Below are 23,851 nucleotides of genomic sequence, written 5' to 3'. Positions count from 1 at the left end.
CAGAAAGCAGGCATTCTTATACCAGCGCCTACAAAACAACCGTAAAGAAGCAGACGAACAGGTTATAGGTAGCGCCACCTACGGCGAGCGATTGAACGAGAGCGGGGACACGCGCTCCCATAGGAACCCCGCTATCTGAACAGGTCAGGAGTGTAGTAGGTCATGCTTCTCGCTGTTTCTGGTTGAGTCCTAATACTCATACTTAGGCGTGTGTAATACAACGCGTAAAACAAGCGTGTAAAAACGCAGACGCAAAAATATTATTAAATTATACTTTATATAACCTAACACAACAATTGAAAAATATATTTGGGCTTTAATGAAGGCATTTGTGAACATTTAAGTGTATAAACTACGAAAATACTAGTTTAGGTATTAGTGCAAATTGTACAAGAGGGTAAGAGGCGAAAGAGGTACACAACAGGTTGAGTGGGGGAGAAAACCGGAAGTGGATTCGGAGGACAGCGTGGTGCATGTCAATCCCGAGTCGCAGCGAACTTCGGTGGCAATTTGTTTACATCGGAGGCGAGGACTAGGGGGCTCCGCATACTTTGAGTGATGAAGACAGCGTGAATACAAGAGCAACAGGTGCGTAGCTCCACACCGCTGTCGCATTTCGCGAATCCCGCAGTTGTCGTGGAGCGTCAACCTAAAGACCCCGGAGTGGGGGACGCTTTCGGTCCTTTGGAGGCGTGACCAGTCAGTCAGTCGTGCTTGCGCTGTGTCGCGATCGGCAGTTGTCACTTGCTGCGGCTTCATTCAAAGAACGCTTCCACTTGGCGCTCGTTCGCAAAGGCGTTCGCGCTTAGACTCTGCATTTCGTTGCTCTGCGCGCTTAGCAAGGCAGCGAGCTGGAGGACGAACGAAACCCGCCGTGTACTACCAATTAATTCAACTTGTGCATCTCTCGTCGTCTCATCGATTAGCGAAAAAAAAACGCCCCTTCAATCGCTGTACGATCTCATGTTGATCCCTGTCGAGTCGCTGAGTTTCTCTGTAGCTCCGTTTTGGAAAGCGGGTACTTAGCTATGTCGTAGCCCCCCCCCCCCTCCCCTACTTTTTTGCAACCGTCGGGTCAAAACAAAGGACCGTATCGGCTTCGCATCCGTCTCGAGCTAGGCCTAATTAAGCTGCTTAATTATCGCTAAAGCGCGGCCGTGACGTCATCGCGCTTGGGCTTCGACTCGGAGAGCAACTTCGAAACGTCGCAGTCTTCAAAAGTGCGCGTCGTTCCTTTTGCGGCGGCTTTCTAAACTTAGTTCAGAATCTTGCCCGAACTTCAGATTTTACAAGCTTGCAAACTGGTTGTGTGTGTCTCTTTTAAGTGCGTTATGAGTTACTTCGACTGCGAAAACCCAACTGCTGCGTTTTGAACTTGTACTCAACTCACTGCGATGCTAGTTTAATTAAAAAAGATATGTTTGGGTAATAATTACGTTTGAGTCGGCGCTCGCTAATCCGCTGAAGCAAGTCGAAACGCCGTGGTGGCCGGCCTCAAGATCAAAATTCTTTTTTTTTTTTTAAACTCCTGGCTGTTAGCTGATGGAGGCGACGAATAAAAGAAGGGAAGTAGCGTCACTTAGTTTCTCTTCGCAAAATAGTGTATAAAGAACATTTGACGTTGGTGGAGGTTTACACTTCCTTGTACAACGTTCTACCAGCTGATCCCCCTTGCGCGCGCTGCCGACCTGGTTCCTTCAAGGGGGCACCTGTTGACCCTTATCCCTCGGATAATAAACCGCTGCTGCATTGTTTCTTCCTCCTCTTCTTGCTATTTCGCTGCCTGGTCTGATAGCTTCCTCGCAAACGACCCGTTGTTTTATGCTGGCGCTGTGCAGCCGCCGGTTTTTGCCTGGTTGCGCGGTGCAGGTTCGGAGGAGCTCTACTCGAATGGGGTCGGGTCGCGGTGATGAGGTATGCGTGTGACATTAAGCGGTGGAACACGGTGTGAGCACCGTTCGGCGTTTTTTTTCATCCTTCGTCGCCGATGTTGCTTGTTTTAGCCCTTAGGCTGGTTTTTCAATTTCGGGTAAGCCTGGCTGGCGTACTTTTTTTGCTTCTACGAAGATTGAGAGATTTTTATTTATTTGTCATTTATCTTAGTACCCACAGCGCCTAATGGGATTACATTGGGGGGGGGGGGGGTGGAAGGATACAACGTTACAATAGAGAAATAGATTCCAACACATCAACATTACTATAAACACAATTCACTACACAATATAAAACAGGTTAGTACAGTTTTGCCCTTACACAACCGTGTGACTGCGCTGCTGGAGACCCGGCTGTGAACTTGAAAATACTTCACGTGAAGTAATTTCGGCAACATTGGGAGAAGATCGAATAGGTTATTCCACTGTCCTGAGGAAAAATGACATTTAAGATGCGTCATTCCCACAGCATATTTCCTTTAACTTATCGGCATGATCTGGTCGCTTTGAAACGTAATCCGGTTTACTAAAGTATCGCAAGAGCACCAGACCTGTTCGGATGTGAAAAAGTTTCAATCTCAGATATTCTCTTTATTTGCATAGAAGTTCCCAATCAAGCTTTTCTTTTGCTTTTGAAACACTAAAATTCTAGGTGTAATCGGAGCAAACTAACCGAACAGCCATGTTCTGAATCCTTTCTAAATTGGACCTACCTTCCTCAGATCCCACGCGACACATGCGTAATCTTAGATCGAACGTTAGACATGGGTAGTTGAGTCTTGGCCTGAACTGGTAAGCTTTTTGCATTTCTGTGCAGGAAGCCTAGCACATGTCTGGCTTTACTTTGGAGTTTCCGCTATGAAGGAAACACTAGAATAAAAGAAGCTTGCATAATGAAAAAGGGGGGCTAACCAATTTAATACTAACATTCATTGACATTTCACTGTAGAGTAATGAGACTGTGTTGCAACAAACAGAATGTTACGACATGGTTAGGGTAAATTGAAGTCTTTTAGTTATTAGAACGGTATCAACTCTGATTGGAGTCCAGTAGATTTGTTTCTGTAGCCAAATCATAAGAGAAGCCTGAAAGGTCACCGTGTTGACGGCGTTCCTGCCATCCTACTGGCTGTCAGCTTTCATGAGCTGTCAACGAGTTTCTACTTTATTCAAGATCTCCTGAAAAAGGGAAGGAGGCACTTGCTTGTGATTTTACGGTAGTCGTATGCCTTCCAATTAAATACTTTTCAAGTTGAACTATTCTTTGACTGACAGTGATTTGTGATCCATCTGCCCACACTAGGTTGTACTTGCATCGTTAATCTCCCTTTTTTTTTTCACTCCCGAGTGTTGTTTAGTTTCTCAGAGATTTATGCATTGTTCCCTAGCTATGTGATAGCCGCAAGAGTGCCTTCAGAGGAAAGAAACAGAGAAGGAAAGAAAGATGCTTGTCTGCAAATGTGTCTAACTGGATTGTTCACATGATGTGAGAGAATGCTGCGAGATGCCTGTGACCTAGATGCACGGGATTCATCATTTAACTACCCACAACTGTTATGCGAGTGTCTTCTATCTTTGCAGACCGAACTTCAATGCTTGTCTAACACTTCTGGCACTGTTTGAATCCTCGCTATGTCTACATTGTGTCGATAGCTGCACGTTAGTGTGAGTGCACAAAGTGGAAATTACACCAACGGTTTGGACCAGCGTTCCTGTTCGGTCTTGTACCATTGTGTAGGTGCATCACTTTGGTTGTTTGCATTGCAATAATCTAAAAGTGTCTCGCAACTCCTTTCTGCTCACTCAGAATGCCGTTAGTGATCAACGGGGCCGTGGTTGACCAGCTTCCGCCCGACACGAGGACGCTGTTCGAGACATACCCGCACTTCAAGGTGAGTATAAGGATAAAACAACTTATAAATCTGGGCTAGATTTCACTGGGCTTTGAATTGTTAGGCTTTACCTTTCAACTGAAAAATCGACTTCAGTTCTGTGTGTGTATTGTCCCTCATTGAAAATTAGTCACGATTAACGTTGGTGGATCGAGACATATTTTTGTCAAAGCAGCTTGCTTACATGGGGAGGCAATTTCACTGAACGGCTTATGTACATAATTGCTTCTGAGCATTGCAGTTATTAAAGATATGCGGGGTCGGTGTGATTCACAGAGAAGGGGTCGTTATATAAAATTGGCATAGCAAAAATGTGAAAAGTAATGCAGCCTTGACATATTTAGCAAACTGACAGTGGAGTGGAAGCAATGTGACCAGAGGAGCATTTCAGCATTGCAAAGAAATTTACTAACTTGATGACAAGAGAACATATGCATGGATCAAGTACCATGCATATGTTTTCACTTTTCCAAGTATTCATAGAATGAATTCACTAAAGGAGCTTATTGCCACACGAATTTATCACCACAAAACTTTTCAGAATCTGTCTAGTATGAGCATTTTCTCTTGTCCTGTCCCGACGATTGTGCTAGAAACTAAGGAAGGCACAGGGAAGGGAAAAATGTCACGCGTGTCTCAGGACCTTCAGAACGTTCTCACTTTTTTTTTTTCGAGTACGCGGCTATTCAGTGTAAATAAATGCGCGCGTCAAGTTGTGGCCTCCAGCGGCGGTCCTAGTAACGACCATGCGTGCCATGCTCAAATCAGCCAATGGCTGGTACTTGGCCTGGCCTGTAGTGATTCTTGAGCCTGTTGCGTCATTTGTCGAGAGTAAAGAAAGTCATCTTTAGCTGAGTTTGAGAATTTATTTTAAATTTTGGGCCGGGGGCGGTGTTCATTCGAGAGCTTCGACTAGCAATTGGCAGCGTTTTCTGACCGTGCTGAAAACGTATTGCAGGGTTCTTCTAAGAAAAAAAAAGGCCTTGTTTAGGGTGTCAATATGCAGCAACAGTCTTCTGACGCGCTTTGAAACAGCGAGCTTGCTATGCTATGTTACACCTTTAGCATGTATGCTGTTCGTGACAGAAATACCTGGTGTGCAACTATTACATAAGGAAAGCACTCCAGGTACATTACGATTATTGTGTAGTAAAACAGGCACCCCCCCCCCCCCCCCTTTTTTTTTTTGGTGAGTTTTGGCTGTGAAACGAATCCGTCACGGATGCTCTGGAAACAACTTCACGTTGTTACCACAGTAGTCTCTCAATAATTCAAACAAAATTCGATTTTTGGGTTGGCCCTCTATTCTTTCAATGTATTTAAAAACCTCCTAATTCAAACTCCCTCATTCGGTTAATTCATATTTCTTGCGGTTCCACTACAGAAAATATCTGCTGATTTCTCAGTACTATTTAAAAATTTACATGCTCGTATAATCCTAACAGCGTAAATATGAAAAGCGCCTCAGGTCTTCAAGGAAAAAGGCTTTTCTAGTAAACAAATGTTTGAAATGAAGCACACGCATGGTAAACCGTGATGCTTCTCAACTGGTATAGAGAGCTTTCTGTTGAAGGCGCATATAGCAAAGAAGCAGTTGGGAATTCGCGGTTTCCTTAAAAGGCCTGATCATAAGTAAATGGCCGATAAACTTGTGCACCTTTACACCTCAGCTAGGGTTTAAAAACGCTTAAAAAAGTTTTTAAATCTGATGAAATCAATGCCTAATCATAATGTGTGGTGTCACCTCACCCACAGTCATACTTAAGAACTTCTCATAATTCAAACTTCTTGATAATTCAAACAAGATTCAGAGGTCCCTTCGAGTTTGAATTAACGAGAGTCGGCTGTATTTGTGTTTGAATTAACGAGAGTCGGCTGTATCAAAACTGACAAAATTAACCATTTTCGTGAACCCACATACGGCAAGTACTTCAACTACCACTCGCGCTTCAAGTGGGAACGTTGCTGGACATGGTAGATTTGAAACCGCACTCTGCAGCCTAGTGGTATGCAAGCTACCTTGCTCATAAAAAGCTGTTGTTCATTGCATCATCTGCACTTGCTGTAATGGTTCGCACGTAATTTTTTTCTTTGCAGGAGATTGCGGCAGCGCTGATTTCCCAGGTTCCCAAGGTCATCGGTCCTCTTGGACTGTTGTATGTCCACCAGCGAGAGTTTGCCGTCACTGTACCACAAGACAGTGAGCTGCCACTTCCGGTGTTCCTCACGTTTAAAGTTCGAATTGTGAAAGCTGGTTGGCAAACGGTTCATTGATGATGTTGGCAATTCTGTCTTTTTTTTTATTCATATCTGTGATTTCACCAGTGCTGCCAGCCAACTAAAGACAGTGTACAGGTTGTCGGTAGTCTATGTAGAAACTTCATTTTTCAAATTATAGAAAGCAAAAAAAAAAAAAAAAAAATCGGGTTTATGGAGTCAGACGAGCGTTTACATTCGCAAATTATTTTTGTGTTTCTAATCTTACATTCATGTCTGTTACAGCTACCGTTCTTATTTTCGGATTTTTTTTTTTTTTTTTTTTTGCAGAAAATGTCAGTGTTCTTGGAACTGATGAAGCCACTACATGCACCATGGCTATCATCCGGCACACAGGTAGGGCGATCCACTGCTAAAAAAAAATTCAAAAAGGAAAAATTGTCGTTTCGCGCTGAGAATACATATACATTGCAACACATTATCTGAGTGTATGGCTGCTGGTTGCGAGGGTGAGGGCATTAGTGACGCGACTTATCTGGCAAACCCGTGATCAGTGTGGGGTGCTCGGTGGCGCTGGGAGTGCAGTGCGACCCTTCGTAACGCACGTAATCCAGTTGCAGCCGCTTTGTGCTGCGGGGCACATGAGGGCAATGCGTGTTAAAGCCACTGCAAGCAATGCGACTGACAGACTCGATAACTATTTAGGAAATGCAGTCATGTGTCACTAAATGCTCTGGCGCTCACTGCCACCAGCCACGTGCTTAGAGTCTAGCATTTCAATAGCCGAGTATCGTATATTTCCTTGGATTCAAAAGGCAAAGTTCGGTGATATTTCTTCTGCACCAACACCCCACCGGTCTTCAGGGGACCGACAACTAGCCGGAAAATGTGAATGATTATATCCTGTTAGAAATGATGAGGCCGTGAATCGGGTGACAGATTCTTGCATTCTTTTCACAATCGAAGTAGGATTTACATTTTAAATAGCGCTTAAAAGCCTCAAAAACCGCAGTGTCATGCAGCCTAGCACAAGTCTTGGGTCGTACTGTAGGTAGTGCGTTGCTTTAGTGTGCATGCAAATGAGGGCCAAATTTGAATATGCGTATTATTGTTTATCCCTGGTATTTCTACGTGGCTTAGAAGGTAAGAGTGGCAGAGCACGAGAAGTGGTGCTGCCTTTGTGGCTACCAGTGATTGATATGCAAGACAGGGGTGAACTTTTTCGTGGTTGTTTTTATGGAAAAAAAATAAAATGAAAATTCCACCTATATTTTTTGTTTTTACGGCAGGTTTCTCTCTATTCACCGCTGTAGTGTAGTTATGGTGCTTGGCTGCTGACCCGTAGTTCGCGGGTTCAATGCCGGCCGCTGCAGTCGCGTTGTGAATGGAGCCGTATTTCTAGAGGCTCGTGCGCTCTGTAGTGTCGGTACACTTAAAAAAAAATTCCAAATAGTAAAAAGTTGCATAGCCCACCACGATGGCGTACCTCGTAATCATCTCCCGGTTTCAAGACTTAAAGCTCGAGACGCTACTATGGTTGTCTCCATCGTGTTGCGGTGGCCGGGAGTGAAACGCGCGTCCTTGGAGTTGGCAGTCTGACACCCTAGCCGTTAGCAACTCTGGCAGGCCGACCGAATGTGCCATAAGTTTTGTGTTTCTTTCATTATTCTGTCTCGGGAAACTTCACCTTCTTCAGTGCAGTCACGATGAGTGAGAATATTGTGTTCCAGGTTCCGGAGCTGTGTCATTAGCACACTTCGATGGCTCGGGCCTCGAGCAAGGGGTGGCGTCCATGGTGCGCAGAGTGCAAGAGCTTTCTCTCCCCATTCCAGAAGGAAGGTGGGCATGTTTATCTTTTTTCTTTTTCTTTTTTTGAGAAGCTGTTTGCAGTCTGTAGACTTCATTCTTAGCATCTTTATCTGCTTTGATAGTACATCTTGTTACACAACATTCCGTACGACATAATCATTGCACTTCTGCAAGTATTCGTAGAAGAAGGTACAGACTTGTAGAAAGTGAATTCGCAGTATGTCAGGTGTGGCATGTTGGTAAGAATGCACATCTCGTAGTGTGCTGCGCCTAGGCAAGGACAGAACAAATAATAAAAAAATAGAACAAAAAATAACAAGAACCTAAACGGGTCATAGTGCGCTGCTTCATTTAAAGTGTCGTAGTATCCCACTCACAGATTCTTTACATCATGGATAAAGAGATTTATTTATAGAGTAAAACGTCTTTCTTAGTGCTTTTGACGTCAGTAACCACTTCAGCACTTGAGGAAATCTCTGTAATATAGTCTAACCTCATTAGTGCGTACCCATCTTAAATGTACCAAAGTTCGACGAATCCCCGACTGAGTATGATTGAGAGTAATGCATTCGCGGATCGCATGAGCCATAGTGGTTCATCTTATGCCTACCGGTCAGCATGTACCAACTGCGTACAGCGAAAACATCTTGCGCCATAAAAGTCAACAACACTGCTGAACTTTCAGATGCCACAATGTGTCGCAAACGGTTTTCCGTCATTTTGATAAGTGCGTGCTGATCCTCCAATCAACTATTCCGGCTGCCACACGATATTGGCATTGCCTTTGCAGTCAATCGTAGGGGGGAAAATGAAGGTGAGGTGGCGACTGTCAACAAATGCGCCGGTATGAGTTATCGTCAACCAAAAGCCTAATCACTGTAAGCATTCCCAGATATGTGCCCGGGCATGTGTGTGGCGTAGCGCCACTGTAGGCACATGGCATGCTTTTGATAGGGGACTACCTGAATGCGCTGGGCCGCCGATCGTTGCTGCCTCGTTGTGCGAGACTGTGTTCAAGCGCACCACTTTGCAGAAGCGGACACAGCTCTTGCTGTTTAGTGTTGGGGTTGCAGGCCCCGAAAAGCATTCACACTTACATGCACACAGTACAGCAAGCATAGTGCTGTTGTAGCTAGAAGAGCCTGCGTCTGCTGGGACTGCTAGAAAATCATTGAGTGTGCATTGCTTGCAGAAAGTTTGTCATCACTGCGTTAGCCCAACAAGCTACTTGCAGCATCTGTGCACTGTCTGTAGTGGACGTTTTCTACAGCCAGCAGATCGACTTTGATGGCATGCACCGAGTAGGCGAAGCGCTGCATGCAACTAGCTAGCAGACGATTCAGCTCTCTTTGGTCGTACTGCATTTAAAAAATTATGTCAGTTTTTGCTTGGAAGCCGACCGCGGAACAAATTTGTCTCGGACAGCGATTGTGTCTGTTTTGTCTCTATACCACACTGGGTATGCTGGACCCCGCTTTAGTTTCGAAATGTTCCTCGGCGTCGCCACCGCAAGTTTGTGCGAGAGTGACAAAATCTTTTCTGCACTTCGGCAAAACGAAAGAAATGGCTTTGTGGTGATCACTTGTGGGAGTACAGTCGAACCCCGCTACAACGAACGCCGCTTCAATGAAATTTCCTCTACAACGAAAAATTCTCGGTTTCCTGTCAGCATTCCATAGAAGTCAATACATCAATATTCTTGCCGGGACGAACACTTTTTCTTCTGCCGTTCCGCTTTAGCGAAATTTCACGATGTAATTACAGGCTTAGATATTTAATGCCGTGCAGTAAACACATTCTTGAACATTTTGATTATTTTTCAGAACGTAAAAGTACATCTAAAATGTCTAAACCTCATGTTGCCACCACCAGAAACCGTCGCCGTTTACTAAGCATGGAGGCCGCCATTGCTCAATAGCGATGGCAGTGTGACTGCCCTGCTTTCGCCACTGGCTTGCTTTTGGGCTGCAGACAATCCGAATCCAAAGTTTAGTTTCCTACACGCTGCTGCTGGGTGCAATTGCGGAACGATGCCTTTTCTAATGCCAGTGCTTTAGGTTATATTCAAGCTTGACCTGTGTGGCCACTGGTCAAAGCGGCAGTTTGTCCGCATTATCAACCAGATAAGCCAGTCGCTACTAGTGGAGGATGAGAATTGCGTAGAATGAGGCGTAAGTCACCGCTCCCCATACCAAGCCGACATTTCGGCGTTGTTGGATACCTTTTGACGGAGGACAGCTGCTGGGGTTAGCATGTTAGTGCAACTGTAGCGTTCGTTCACGAAAGCCGTCGCGCCCGTTGTTTCAGCGTGCTTTTCAATATGGTGTCGCTATGCGTGTGGGAGAATTGCGTCTAGGTGCTTCTGGAAAAAAAAAGGAAGCGGCCAACACTTTTTCAATTTTGGAAGTAAAAGTTCTGTTGTTTTGCTAGCTCAGGTCTGCTATAGTTTATTTGATTTCAGTACAAATTTTTTGTCACGCCCTCTCAGTTTTGTTGTAGTGGGGTTTGACTGTTTGCTTTGGCACTGTTTTTGTTTCTTTGTTAGTGGCGATGGCATGGCGCATGTCAGGAGATGACAAATTTGGAGCCGGCGATTGATGCATAGTACATTTAGTGTGTAGTTGTGCCGCCGTTCCCAGCAGGTACGTATTAAGATAAATTTTGTCCTTGATGCAGGTTTGAGGTCTACCTTGTTGGTGGCTTTTTGGACCGTAGAGGTTACTCTGAAAGTTTGGCCAATCAGCTTCTCTGTGAGTATTCTTCTGGTTTTTGTACTACTCGTGTTGCTTTTTGTTTAGTGTCTATGCCGCTTTGTTGCTCACATTTTGTGTTAATCGTGGCTTTTTGACTTGCCAAGAAACACAGCGTTGTAATAAGAAAAAAGTAAGACTACAGCATAGCAATGGAGATTTTTAAGGGGAGATGCTACTCGAAAAAGGTTTTTTTTTATTTCATAACCCAGCTCCTTGAAATTTTAGGTGTTAGTAAAGCTTGCAGTGCTGATTTCATAACTGCAATTATTTGTTTGATAGCTATAGTAGTTCCGGAGTTACTACAACTTTGATATCAAAATATAGTGTTTTTTGTGCACATAATAAAGCTTACTAAAAATTTTCACACAGAATTGCAAAATGGCTCATTCTGCTGCACTTGAGCAGTACAATACAGAAAAGTACCTCAAACAGAAAATTTATTTGCTACATTAAAAAAAAAAAATTAAAAGTACTAAATGCATATTTTACATCTCTCTATCAGTGTATCAAGTTGTGTAACAAAAAATCTGTGATGTATAATGCAACCTAAAGTAGATACTTGTATTCTAGAGTGGCTGATTAAGCTCTGTGCAAAATTTCATCAAGATAGGACTATTTTATGCCTAAAAAAGATTGTGCACAAGATGAGAGAATTACCTCAAAATGGAAATCGAGAAAAATGCATTTGAAAGTTGTAAATATGTTTACTCATGATTACACAGTGCGATTTGCACAAAACTTGGTGATATCATAGAAGGGACACAGCTAGAGCACCTAAAATTGTCCTGCTCCATATGTGGATCCTTCTCGCCGCTTGAGAAGGGAGTCATCAAGGCGCGCTTTCTTTGCCACGTTCCGCCGATGGGCCCTTGCCTCGGCTGTTTCACACGCAGACATTCTTTCGATTCTCCTCTGGTCGCGGGATTGGCCCAGGGTGATCAGTTGATCTGGTGGGACTACACCAAGCTCCTCTAGCACGTGTTCAAAGCTTGAATGTCCTTTATTGAACCACAACACGGCCATAGCAGCTGCAGTTTCCACTGTTGTCCGGGAGGCAAACTTAGTCTTCGGACACAACAACCAGATTTTGCTGTTCAAAGATTCTGCAGCGTTTTGGGTCTTCCCTTGGATACAACGCACCAGCAACTTTTCATCTGTCAGCCGCTTGTAAATGGGAAGCACAGCCAATCCTTGAGCCTTGGTCAAGATTGGTGTGTGGTCGGGTGGGGCCTCCCCAAGCGCTTCAGCTCGCCTATGCTTGCACCAGGAAGTCGCCCCTTCTGGACAGTATCGGTGGCTGCCTGCTGTGTTGCTCGATGATGAATGGAAATATGAGGCCCAGATGGCACGATGCATTTTCAGAATATCACCTCTGTTGTTTGTGATTGCAATACGGTAATAGTTCTGCAGCTTCTGAATTGTGCCATCTGTCAGCTTTTCCCCTCGTGGAAGTCTTGTTGGCAGTTTCCGAAGTGCAGTGCCTAGACGCTTGGCCACATGGTTTGTGCACTCCTCCTTGTCCACAACAGCTTCACCATATACCTTGGCCTCAGCGACAGCGGTATAAGCTTTGCTGTCCCCATCACTGAGGAACTTGGTGAAGCGCAATGGTGTTGTGTATGAGGATGTCCTGCCCCATATGCGCAAAGCTGCCTCAGTCTCCATGGCATGAGAGGAGCACTCTGTATTTTTTTCGCAGACAGGTGTGTGGAATGCTTGCCATATTTCTTCCTCATCACCCAAGTCCTGGTGCCGGCTACAGGCAAGGCAGTAATTCGATAGCACTTCAAAATCTAGGCACAAACCAGTGTCCACAGACACAGCAGTGCCGATGCCATTGTGGCTCTTGTGCCCTCTTTTTTGCCATGTGCCATCATACATGACAGCAACATCAGCCCCATCCACTTTCTCTTTAGTTATCATCCGCGCTTTCGCCAGGTTTTCTTGCACAGCTTTGGTAGCTGCAGCATGAACTTTTTTGCCAATTGCAATAAAAGTCTTATGATGCATAGGTATTGGCAGTCCAAGAATAGCGCAAAAACGCGACAGCTGTTCATGCCCAATGCCTATTGCACGCGCAGCCACAACTACCTTCACATTGACAGCGAAGCTGTCACGCGAGCTGCCGCTTCGGTAGCTCCAGTCATCACCGGCATCGGTGGGCTGTCTTTCCGGCAGAACACGCCGCGAACTATGCGCGGCAGAAACCACTGACTCAGGACACTCACTGTTATCACAGTGCAGCTCGAGGAACGAAGAGAGGCCCTTACGTTTACTTGCGGTGTCGCGAACGACGAGTCCAGCGGTGTGGCATGTTGGACAAACAGCACGGCTTACCATCGATGTCAGTGCGCCGATGTCACAAAATACTCCGCTCACAGAGCCACAAACACTCTTCGTTCTTTCGCTTTCGAACTGTTCAATCTTTTTTTCTGATGCGCTGATGAACTTGATCGCGGCGTCGATTTCGTCAAAGTTCCCGCAAGCCGCCGTATCCCCGCTGCCTTGATTAGGCCTAGTGGCCCGCGGCTCGCATTCTTCTACCGCTGCTTTGCGCTTCGGTTTACGTCGACGCCCTTGGTACTTGTTCTTGCTTGCAAACTTTCGTGCTCGGAAGTCTCGCTTCTTCGAGTTATCCATGGTGAACTCGGAAAAACGTAGAAACGCACGGCAAGTGCCGATCGTCGCAAGCGCTCAGCGAGCGAGGCCGATCAGATGTAGCCAATGGCGGCCTCGGTAGCGTACCATGTGACCGGTAGAGATGCGCGAAGCGGCTGCAGCTTGGCTGCAAACCGACTTGGAAACGACTGTTTTGTGAAATTCCTCACTAAAATACGAAACTAGGGGGACGCCTGTACACTAGAAGGAGCCTTGATCTACACCACCGAACAAACCCCGATGGCGGACGTCATCGTGTTGCCGAGTGGCGGATTTTCAAAAATAGCCGTCGGATGCGTGAATTCGCGACTTCGGCAGCTACCTTCACTAGCGCAGATCGACTTTTTACCACTTTCTCGTTTGAATTCAGCTATGACCTTTGGGGAAATGATAGTTGAATGATCAAAAGTGATTTTAGAAGCAATATCTCAAAAGTGCAAATTTTCGCAAAAAACGCGATTTTTCGACCCGCATCTCCCCTTAAGTGAATGGGGGCAGCCAAAGCTCCATCGAAGGTTTTGAGAAAGTGTAGCTAGGCAGGCAGTGTCACACGTGAAACATAACGATTATCACTAGTGTAAAGTCCGACCATTTATTCGGACTCTGTGGGAAGTGCCGAGAGGTCGGTATGATGAGTCCAAAAAGAAATGGATTCACCAGGAACAAAAAAAAAATTACGGCAGATCCACGAAGAGAATGCTGATAACTGGGCGAAGGAATGTGCATTGGATTGTGAATCCTGGTCTTCTATTTTGTTCTGGTTAGCCACCCCTTATTTTGTTCTTGTTAACCTTTTGCTCTGTGATATGCTCTGATTGACGGGTGGGGAAATGTCGGTGTTTTCACAGTGCTGTGGCGTTTTATTTTGTAAAACAACAAGTGTCCTGTACGCTCTGTATAAGGTATTGCGCGTAGATGTTTTGCGGCTGCGCTTCAACCTGGGACCATGATGAGTCGAGCCTCGGTTTCGACGGCCGGTCATTGTGTGGCTCTCAAGCGCTTCACCCCTAAAGAGCGCCTTTATTGCTATAACAATCGGAAAAACTTGTCGATGCACGTCCGCGCACACGGGGCAAGGTCATCCTGTATTTGAGCCAGTGTTTGGCCTTTGCGGTAGGTCCACAGTAGCGTTGTGACCTGCGCTAAGTCTGCGTTTCCCGGGTATGCTGGAAATTCATTGCTGGGTAATCGAGGATTTTACTTGGAATTGTACTTTGTCGCAAGCGTGATTACCATGTCAACTTGGTGGCTTCAGGACTTGTTCCATTGTAGGTGTGACTGAGCATGTGGATGTTTTTCTGCAGATGCCTTGCACAAGCAGCCTGTCAACCTCCACTTGGTGACTGCCTGTGTTTGTGGTGAGGACCAACGTAGCTTCCTTACTAAGCCAGTAACCTTGCTCATCTTACGCACTTAAATGTTTCTTCTGCTGCATGCAGTTATGGGCTAGTTTTTGCTTTCATATGCCATGACACTTTAGTTTCGCTTATATAGACTCACTCAGCTGCGACAATGGGCACTTGTGTAATACTCTAAAACCTTAATATAATGAACCCATATATATTAAAATATCGGGTATAACGAAGTGAATAAAAAGTAGTCTTGCAACAGATATAGTGTTAAGAATAAACATTTATAACAAATTTTCGAATATACCGAACTTAATTTTTTGTAAGATGCAACTTTGATATAATGAGGTTTGAGTGTAACAGAATCCTACTACAAGCTGTAATAGCATATACGTTTCGTGTTGTTTTATGCTTCGTTAATGAAGTGTTGGGTGACAATTGCAAATGAGTGAAGGTTTTTGAATGAGTTTTGATAAATGTTTTGACTAAATAAAACAGAAGTATTAATTACACCAAATTTATGCGTTTGAGTACTTTGTCGAATCAGAACTCAATGCATGTGAAAATATGACCATTAGCAGAGAATGCTCGCTGCCGAGTGGTCGACAGTTTTTGAAACAAGGATGAGCAGTTTTTCTTCTTTACAACTCTGACAACTCGATAAAAGTGCTTCGTCAAAGAAGTCTTCAGATTGACAAGGAGGCATTTTTTTTACATGTAACATCCGAGTTTGCTTTCACATGGTTGTTCACTGGCGTGTGTGCCTTTGGGTTGACTCGAAATATCTCGGACTTAGAGTTTTTTTTTAGGTGGTGTTCTAGAAGTCACCCTAGCTGTCTTCTTTTATTGCAGAGCTGAACAATGTTCTCCGCGGGAACCTGAATTGGCCGACTATTTACGGCATTGGTGAGCAGGTTTCTTTATCTCTAACATGTTACTTCGATTGCACTATGGTCTTAAATTAAAAGGGGCAGACTGGTCTTTGAGGCCAAAAAGTGACAAAAAAATCCATTTTTTTTAATTGACATATTTGGTTTCTGCAAGTATTTTTTATCTCTCTACAAAAAAAAATTACCATTTCCTGGTATGTGAAAATTTGCAATGCCATTCTAACTGTCCAGATTCTTGGTGCTGTTAACATGCAGAGCCTGCGAAGAAATGGGGAACCGACTTCGAGGCTTCTTTGTAATTTGCCTGCGCCTGTGTTAGAAGCTCTGCTACGAATTTATGAGCACCTTTGTGAGGATTGCAAAACATGCGCACCATGATTGTTGCTTTTTGAAGAAGCTGTGTGTTTTCAGTTTTTTCCATTTTTCTCAAAAAAGTAAATTCACACCTGCTTAATTTGGAGGCCTCAATATCTCTGCAACTAGGGCTAGTGCAACAATAATTCTTTTTGCAATAGAAACCTGTATGTGTGAAGAATGCAAGTATGGGAGAAGAATTTGGAGCACTAGCCTTTTTAATTAATTGCTCATCAAAGTTTTAACATATTTCCAACTGCTTTTGAAAATGGATAGTTCATTTTTGCTGTAAAATAACCAAGAAAGACCTAAAACAAAAAAGAACTCTTGCATACTTTCAATCTATAGTCATTAGTCTATGTTGGCATATCTTAATATCACTTTTAATTCGGCACTTTTTCTTCTATGGTGGCCTCAAACAAGGGGGGCTGAACTTAAGTTTTCTCAGGAACAATATGAGAAACAAGAAAACTAATTAAATATTTGAAGTTGGCAGAAAGAACTACATAATCCCGTGCAGTTTGATCAAGATCACTGAAGAAAATGAACGAAAAAATGTCTTAAGACCAGTCTGCCCTCCTTAAGTTGGTGAGCTCGTCAGTGTCATGCTTCTAAGGGCGTCATTTCTCAGGAGCTTTCTGTGGCATGGGATCCAAAATTTTTTGTTTTCAAGTGGGCGCCTATCTGGGCCTCAAAATCTCTGATACAGTGGCTTATTAAACAGCTACTGACTCGAGGTTTCCACACTTTCTGCATCATGCAAGGTCCTCTGTGTGTATAAAGTAGCCATAAGCCGTTGACAAACTGAGACTTTAATTAAACATGACTGCAAAGTGATGGTTTGTGCTCTTTGATGGGTAGTGTTAAAAGTGTTATATCAGTACATCTGAGTTTTTAAGAATAAGCTATGTGGACCTTACAGTAAGTATTTTGTAGATTTAATAAGTCGCCCTGACAGTTCTGTATTACCAGTAAAGGAAACTCCCTTGTCAGGTTTCTAGCAACTTGCATAAGATGGAAGACTGGGCTTGCAAAATCGGGGACACAGTGTGAATGGGAAGGGGACGAAACAAATGCTTTTTTTTTGGCCATGCAGGTAGATTCTGCAGCTTTCTTTTCTGCCACTGTGTGACATTTCTGTTGATTAGTCAGCCACTTGCATTGATCTTCTCGTTGGTGTACCTGTCTTTTCCATACAGTTTACCTTGCATATATAGAACCCCCCCCCCCCCCCCCCCCAGAAAAAAGAATTGGTTCAATAACTTTTGTAAGTGCTAAAGGCACATACGTATAACGAGCAGAGGACACAGAACAAGTGTCCTTCGCTGGTTTTACGTACGTGTCTTTAGCGCTTGCAAAAAAAAAAAAAAAAGGATCAGTACCCACTAGCCTGAACACAGTGCCTTCTTATTTCAATATATAGTATTATTGAAGAACTTGGGTTATTTTCGGTTTGCAAGTTGGCTTCAAGATAAATCTTGGAAATTTTAGAGCAATACTTTAATTTTTCGAAAAGGGCTTGCCATAAAAGATCATTCGATTTAAGGGGAGATGCGGGTTGAAAAACGTGAGTTTTTTCATAATTACAGATTTTTTATTTTAGCCTGTTTTGATAAGATTAGTACCTCTACTGTTATGAGAAAAATAATACAGGTCGAGACTTGACTGGAAATGCTTTAAAATTGCATCTAAAGAGCACTAGGTGCCTGTTAAAAGGTTGAAAGTGTGCAGTCTTCGAGCACCTTGTCGTCGACAACGTGCCGCCGCTCGCCATTGTCGATCGCATCAGTCGAAGAGTTGAGCCTCACTCTTCAAATAACAACAGTTTCTCTCACTGATGCAGCGCAAGAAATAATAAAAAGAAGCACTCTTCTGCGTGTTTTTCGAGCGCCTCGACAGGCTTATCACATGGCACAAATCGGGGACCACCATTGGCCTACGCGCCTGTATGTTCTGTGAAATATGTTTGCGGGGTCCATGTCTTGTCGAGCAGGGCAGCTGAACAATGCTTTTCTCGTGTAATTATCTCCGTTACGAATGAAAAAAGGCATTGCTCGCAAGTGAAAGCCGTTGTGCGGCATGCTCTGTAGGAATAGGCTACGAGCAGCTGGTCCGATTTGCGGCAGTTGTTGGCTTGGAAAAGCCCATGCATCAAAAGTCATTTACACCCGTCAGCCGGAAAGTTCGTGATGCGGCAATGGATGACGTCAGCGCCAATCTTGAGAGGTCGAAAGAGCTCGCAGTGAAAGCAGGGACGACATTGCCATTATGTACGACAGTATGTGCCACAAGCGTGGCTGCAAAATGGCATGACATTGGACTTAGTTTGGATTTCGCAGTCCTGTCAAACTTCTTCCTAGCTTGCAGTTGGCCCAAGGCTCTGCCAGATGGAGTGGAAGTTTGGCAAGTGTTTCATGGCCCTGTCTGTCTGTGAGCGAAATGTATCTGAGGAGTCGGCTCGAAAAAGCCAAGAGGGACAAACTCGTGGTGCTGGCGTATTTGTCACAGTGGCCACTACAAGAAGGATTGTTCTTTCTGGTGTGCAAATTTAATCTGATTTAATGATATCTTTTATAAATAAAAACTCAATTTTAGCTTTAAAACTCGTTTTTCTCAAAACACAAATTTCGCCATTTTTTCCAATGTGCCCCACCTTTTTCGGGCACTTCTAGTGCTTGGATCTGCATGAAATTTTGCCCGAAGTTTTTCCAAAGTATGGCAAATGCAATTATGTAGTTTAAATTTCAATATTTTATTGTATAATAAAAACATTGTATGTATACCTTTACTAGGGTAGGGGAAATATGGACTTTCTACGTCTATTATTTTTCATGCATATTGCATATTTTGTATGTGCTTCATAATTAGATATTTGCACTCTACAATTTACTTAAAGCATTATGAGCTATGAATGGCAAAAAATTATAGAAGTTTAGGAATGAAAAGAACGGGGGGGGGGGGGGGGGGGCAAAAGGGTAAAGGTTTTCACTTTGTCATGTTGCAGAGCTAAAAGTGTGTAACTTGCAAGAAAACTAATTATATATTTGAAATCAGCATAAAAAGTTCCATAAACAGCTCAAGTTTTATTGCTCTAGGATGAATATTAAAAAAACAAGTGTCTTCGAGTAGCATCTCTCCTTAACTGAGCTTCATATAGTTAGGTATGACTATGTGAATTCCTACTACCGTGCTCAGGCTTGCATTATTTCAAGGTAAGTAACTGGGAGACGTTTCAGATTTTTTGAGTTTCTCTTGGAGGGGTGGGAAGGGGAGATTCTTTGTTGCTTTCCTTGTAAACGTGGAAGGGTATTCTTTTGGTCTCGCAATGACCACAATCAGTCAGCCTGCATCTTGTGACTGATCAAGCGATCTTCTTTGAAAATTCAGGTGTGAACATCAAGAGTGGCGAGATCTTCCCGGCCACATTCCCCGACAAAGGTCCCGAGCTTCCGCTTCGTTCGGCGAGACACTTCACCGGCTGCCACGAGGCAAGTGTTTCCAAAAGGGTGTCGCGTGTTTCAAAGCTTTGCGACTGGCAGCCAATTTCGCTCACCACTTCAGCGTCTTCTGTTAACACTTGCTTTAAAACTCGGTATGCTTCTGTTTGTCAATCCCTTTTTTTGTGAGCTTGTTTTTGTTGCATCATTTTCGTCATCCGCCTTTCGCTCGACCTCAGTCTACGACACTGGTGGATTGGAACAGACGGCGAAAGGAACACGGAATTCTTCGTGAAAACTTGTCACTTTCACAGCAATAGCAATCGCTTAATACTGACATTTTTCTTTAATTTTTGCATAAACATTTTGCAGCCTCTTTTGCTCATCGGAGAGATTTTAGACTACCCTTCGGTCACCATGTTGCCACACAGGTTGTTTAACACTTCCCGGCTTACCCAATCATAGCCTGCTTTCGATGGTTTTCAACTTCGAATTTTGTGTGCTAGAAGTGCTTATGGACAAGTAGTGTCATCCATCGTATATAACTAAAACTACTGTTTCGTTTTGCTTTTGCTTAATTTTTACTCAACTGAGAGACTTCACTCTTGCTGCATTGTGTATGATCCCACTCCTGCAAAAGGGGCTGGAATAAATAAATCTAGTTGTGGAACAGTCTTGTAGGCGAGCCCTTTTGATGTACTGATACATCACAAACTGAATATCGGCGCGTGAGGAGAATGGGAGCATGCTTGCTCCATCAGCGCCGAGTCCATTGTTTTAGGGATCAACAGGCGAATCAGCCGTTGCATGTTTTTAAACTAGCCCAGAGCTACGCTGGTGAACATTTCCAGCTACTACATCTAGGCATAGTATCCCAGGTTGTGCCAGGCCTTAGCTGGAACGATCAGCTTATCTTTGCACTACACAAGTTCATGGACCTCCTTTGAGGCTTCGACAGAGAACGGACTGCTTTCGCTTGAAGTTGGTAGCGTGCGCTTTGAAGCGACTGCCTTGACGCGTGTAGCCACCTTACCGAGCCGAACGGGGCATTACAGATGTGCGACATCTACGACTGCTCGTTAGGGATGATGCGCATCGGGCCCTTCAACTACGAGCCGATGCGGGGAGTGGACCTGTGGCTGTCGCAGAACGACGACTTCATCCTGCAGGTACGGTTAATCTCTCTTGTGTTGGCCTCTAATGCCAGCGAAATTAGCTGGCCACTGTAGCAGCCTCGTTGAAATATTGTCGCCGTCCAGATGCAAATTCAATAACACCTCAGTGATGCGAATCTTGTGGGATCACACGAAATGTCTGTTTTACCTGGAGTATGTTTTGCGGCCACTTCGTTTTCTTTTTCGCTCTGTTCGTTTTCATAAAAAGTTTTCCCCGCGTAATTCTCGCACCCCCAACTTTTCATAGGTTTTCCGGCAAAAAAGTGCGAGCATTATGCAAGTAAATACGGTACTTATGGGAATTCTTGCTTTACCATGTGAAATGACTTATGAAGGCCTGCAGGAAAAAAAAAGGCTTACATAGCTGGTGACACTAAACAATGAAAGAGTTCATCAGCCTTATTGATCTTCCTGCTTTCATATTCAATTCTAAACAGCGTGACACACAATAAACTTCTTGTAGAAGAGAGAGAGATAGAGAGAGAAAATGTACGTTAGTTGAGCATTTCTGGTACATATATTACTGCACTTGTTTGCGCTGTTGATGCAGCACTTGTCGACGTCCCCCGAGGTGGAATCGCCCATGTTCGTGATGCAAGTGCGGGCTGCCCTGAAGTACATTCAGCAGCACCCGTTTCCAGGCGTCACCGTGTTTCCCGACAACCGGCCGCACTACTTCCGCAAGGACGAGGGGGGCGCCTGGATACCGTTCTGTTACTGAACGGTGCTCGTTTTGCACAGTGTCTCGTGATGTAGCGAACGCTGACTCGCCCTTTGCGTGCACTGCTGGGTTGCACTGTTGCCGCGAATGTTTCTTTTGACACCTTCTCCAATGTCGCCAATTAGTATTATGGGTGCGACGGTTAGTGCTTCCTTGACGGAGTTCGGGCAGCTAGGAGAGATCTTGTCTCCATTGTTCCAAGTTTCAAAGAGCGGCATTGAGACGAGGCTGCCCACATCTATGGACTTCAGATCTTGATACTCGTGTTACGCAGGGTGAAAGTTCATTCTCTGAATCTCTCATTTGTTGTGCCGTATGTAGTCACTTGTGCCGCATGCCCAATGGTGTGACCGTTAGCACGGCATTTTAGAAGAAACCAGAGCTCTTGAACGTGTTCTCTGTTCTGAGAAGTTTTGCCTCTGCTTGTTGAGAGCCTGAAAAAAAAATATTTTTAATAGTACTTCTCGCAAAGAGAGAGTGTCGGTAAGGTGGTGTATGCATAGTTTTTTTAATAGCTAAGCTCTCAATGGCAGGTTATGCAAAGGTCCAGTTGTAACTACGTCACTTTCGCCGCTGCTGGGTGGTGCAGGTGATGCGTTAGTAACGACCCCTGGTGGCGAACTTTGCAGTTATGTCAAAAGTGACTTGTGCTTTTGCATGGTTGGTCCACAGCCAAAGTTAACTTTGCCAGTGGTTACGATGTTGCCGGTGTACCAGCAAGTGGTGCCATATTTACAAGAGGAAAGAACAGCCGGCTTTTCTTCCAAACTGTCAAGCTGGGTGAGAAGGGGGAAGAGAAGCAACTGGCAAATGTGTTTGCAGTTTGCGACGCTTATTAATTTTTTTTCTGAGCTTTTTTTAATAGTGCGAAGGTTTTAACCCGTATGGGTATTGGTTTATATTGTTATAATATTAACATTGAAGCCAATGTGGGCTGGAGGTTTGAATTCAAGTACAAGGTTTGATACCGCACTACTTGAAGGGTCGTATTTTTCGAAAGGACGTCCCACAAATATTTTCAGCTGTCGGACCTAAGTGTTTGTTGTCATGATGTGTTGATTGTTTGGCCTTCGGCATAAAGCATTCGCATGTTAAATGTACTGCACATTACAGTTGTAGACAACACTCTTTCATCTTGTTTTGGGATGGTTGCTGTTCACCAAATATTGCGAATGCGAGGTCGATTAAAAGACATCATTCTGTAATGAACTGATGTACTTGCGCTTTGATGCTTCTCAGGCCATGGGCAGACAGGTTGTTAAGGTATGCACTATGAAACTACCATTCAGGCAGGCATTGAAGTAGCATTTAGCTTAATGCATAAAGGCATGCCCTTTTTAGTAGTGTCCACTTTGAAGCTACAAAGTAATCTGACAAGCCAGCACAAGTTTAAATTGTATTCAAGTGGTTGTACTGCTTGAACTGTGTATTTTCACTAACAAACAGTCATGCTAGCATGGCAGCTGTGCTGCTTGGCAGTTGGCCTGCTAAGCACAAGGACTCAGCTTGATTTCTGGCCAAGCCACTTACGCATTTATCATGGCGATATGCAAAGAAATGCATGCACTTGCCTTCTAAAGCACGTTAAAGAACCCCATGTGGTCAAAATCGATTACAACAGCGTGCCTCATGATGTGTCGATTGTGACGATTAAGGCCTCGGGAACAGGTTGTCTTTTTCCACCAGGTAGGTGGCCCTTTTCAGCAGTCTTGTGGGCGTGTGAATGCTTCGCTTTTGCTTCCATTTGCATCTGCTTTCTGTACTAAAACAAGACAGTTAGTGAGGAGTCCTTAAACCTGTCGGCACGCGACACCTGGCGTTGCTTCAGTGAAGAGTGACGTAGCCCGATACTGTAACGTGTAGGATGCGTGTGCTACTGCTGGTGGCACCACCTTGTGTAGCTGCACAATTTAACTGTGGTGCAGGGAACTTTAACAACGGGCACCGAACTCCAACTGTGTGCCACTATTTGCTTGTATGAACATGTCCGCAAGTGCATAGCTATTGGAGGTTGATCCTTACATGCGTTGTAATTAAAGGTAGCAGCTGGGTAACTCACTCATGATTTTTAGCGAAGGTGGGCTTGTTGCTGCATCGTTGCGATATGTCGCCACCAGCTCTTTCATACAGAGATGCGTTATCTGCTTTTACATCTCGCCCCTGCGGTAGACCTCCTTGGCACTCTTAAATCGTCAACCTGGTTTCAGGAGTTGCAGTATTGTGGTGTTTCTGTGTTCACAGTTACGACACTTGGCAAAGTGTCACGTTTGTGCAGTATGCAGGGGGCTTTGTTTTTATGAACGTATATGTGCGACTTTAGAGAGTCACGAAAAGGGTCACATCTCTACAGCTGTCGATCTGGCTTTTTAACTTCATTGTTGCATCTAGTGGCTAAGATACTCAACTGCTGACCCGCAGGTCGCAGGTTCGAATGCCGGCTGCGGCGACGACTGCATTTTCGATGCAGGCGAAATTGTTGTGGTTCCATATGCTCAGCTTAGGGCGCATGTTAAAGAACCCCAGGTGGACGAAATTTCCTGAGCCCTCCACTACGGCGTCTCTCATAATCATATGGTGGTTTTGGGACGTTAAACTCCACATATCAATCAACTTCATTGTTGCACATACTACTTGTGTGGTTTATGACTCGGTCATCTATTTTTCC

General features: G+C 44.3%; 1 protein-coding gene across 2 annotated transcripts; it reads left to right on the top strand.

Annotated features, from left to right (window-relative positions):
* The first annotated feature begins 448 nt into the window (after positions 1–448).
* Ntan1 (N-terminal amidohydrolase 1) lies at positions 449–21,336 on the top strand. Of its 2 annotated transcripts, none has more exons than XM_037431538.2 (11): positions 449–588; positions 3,739–3,823; positions 5,921–6,023; positions 6,371–6,436; positions 7,771–7,879; positions 10,526–10,599; positions 14,565–14,618; positions 15,462–15,515; positions 19,241–19,341; positions 20,346–20,459; positions 21,016–21,336. In XM_037431538.2, exons 2-11 carry the CDS (start codon positions 3,740–3,742, stop codon positions 21,184–21,186), a joined length of 930 nt encoding a protein of 309 aa, XP_037287435.1. In that variant the 5' UTR covers positions 449–588; position 3,739; the 3' UTR covers positions 21,187–21,336. The 2 variants fall into 2 exon arrangements, with proteins under 2 accessions (XP_037287435.1, XP_075725038.1); XM_075868923.1 differs by lacking the exon at positions 449–588 and adding an exon at positions 1,932–2,029.
* Positions 21,337–23,851: the final 2,515 nt, after the last annotated feature.

Source organism: Rhipicephalus microplus, chromosome 7 (genome assembly GCF_043290135.1).
Source record: "Rhipicephalus microplus isolate Deutch F79 chromosome 7, USDA_Rmic, whole genome shotgun sequence".
NCBI lineage: Eukaryota > Metazoa > Arthropoda > Arachnida > Ixodida > Ixodidae > Rhipicephalus > Rhipicephalus microplus.
The sequence above is the reverse complement of the archived record's forward strand: the minus strand, read 5'-3'. Positions and strand labels throughout refer to the sequence as shown.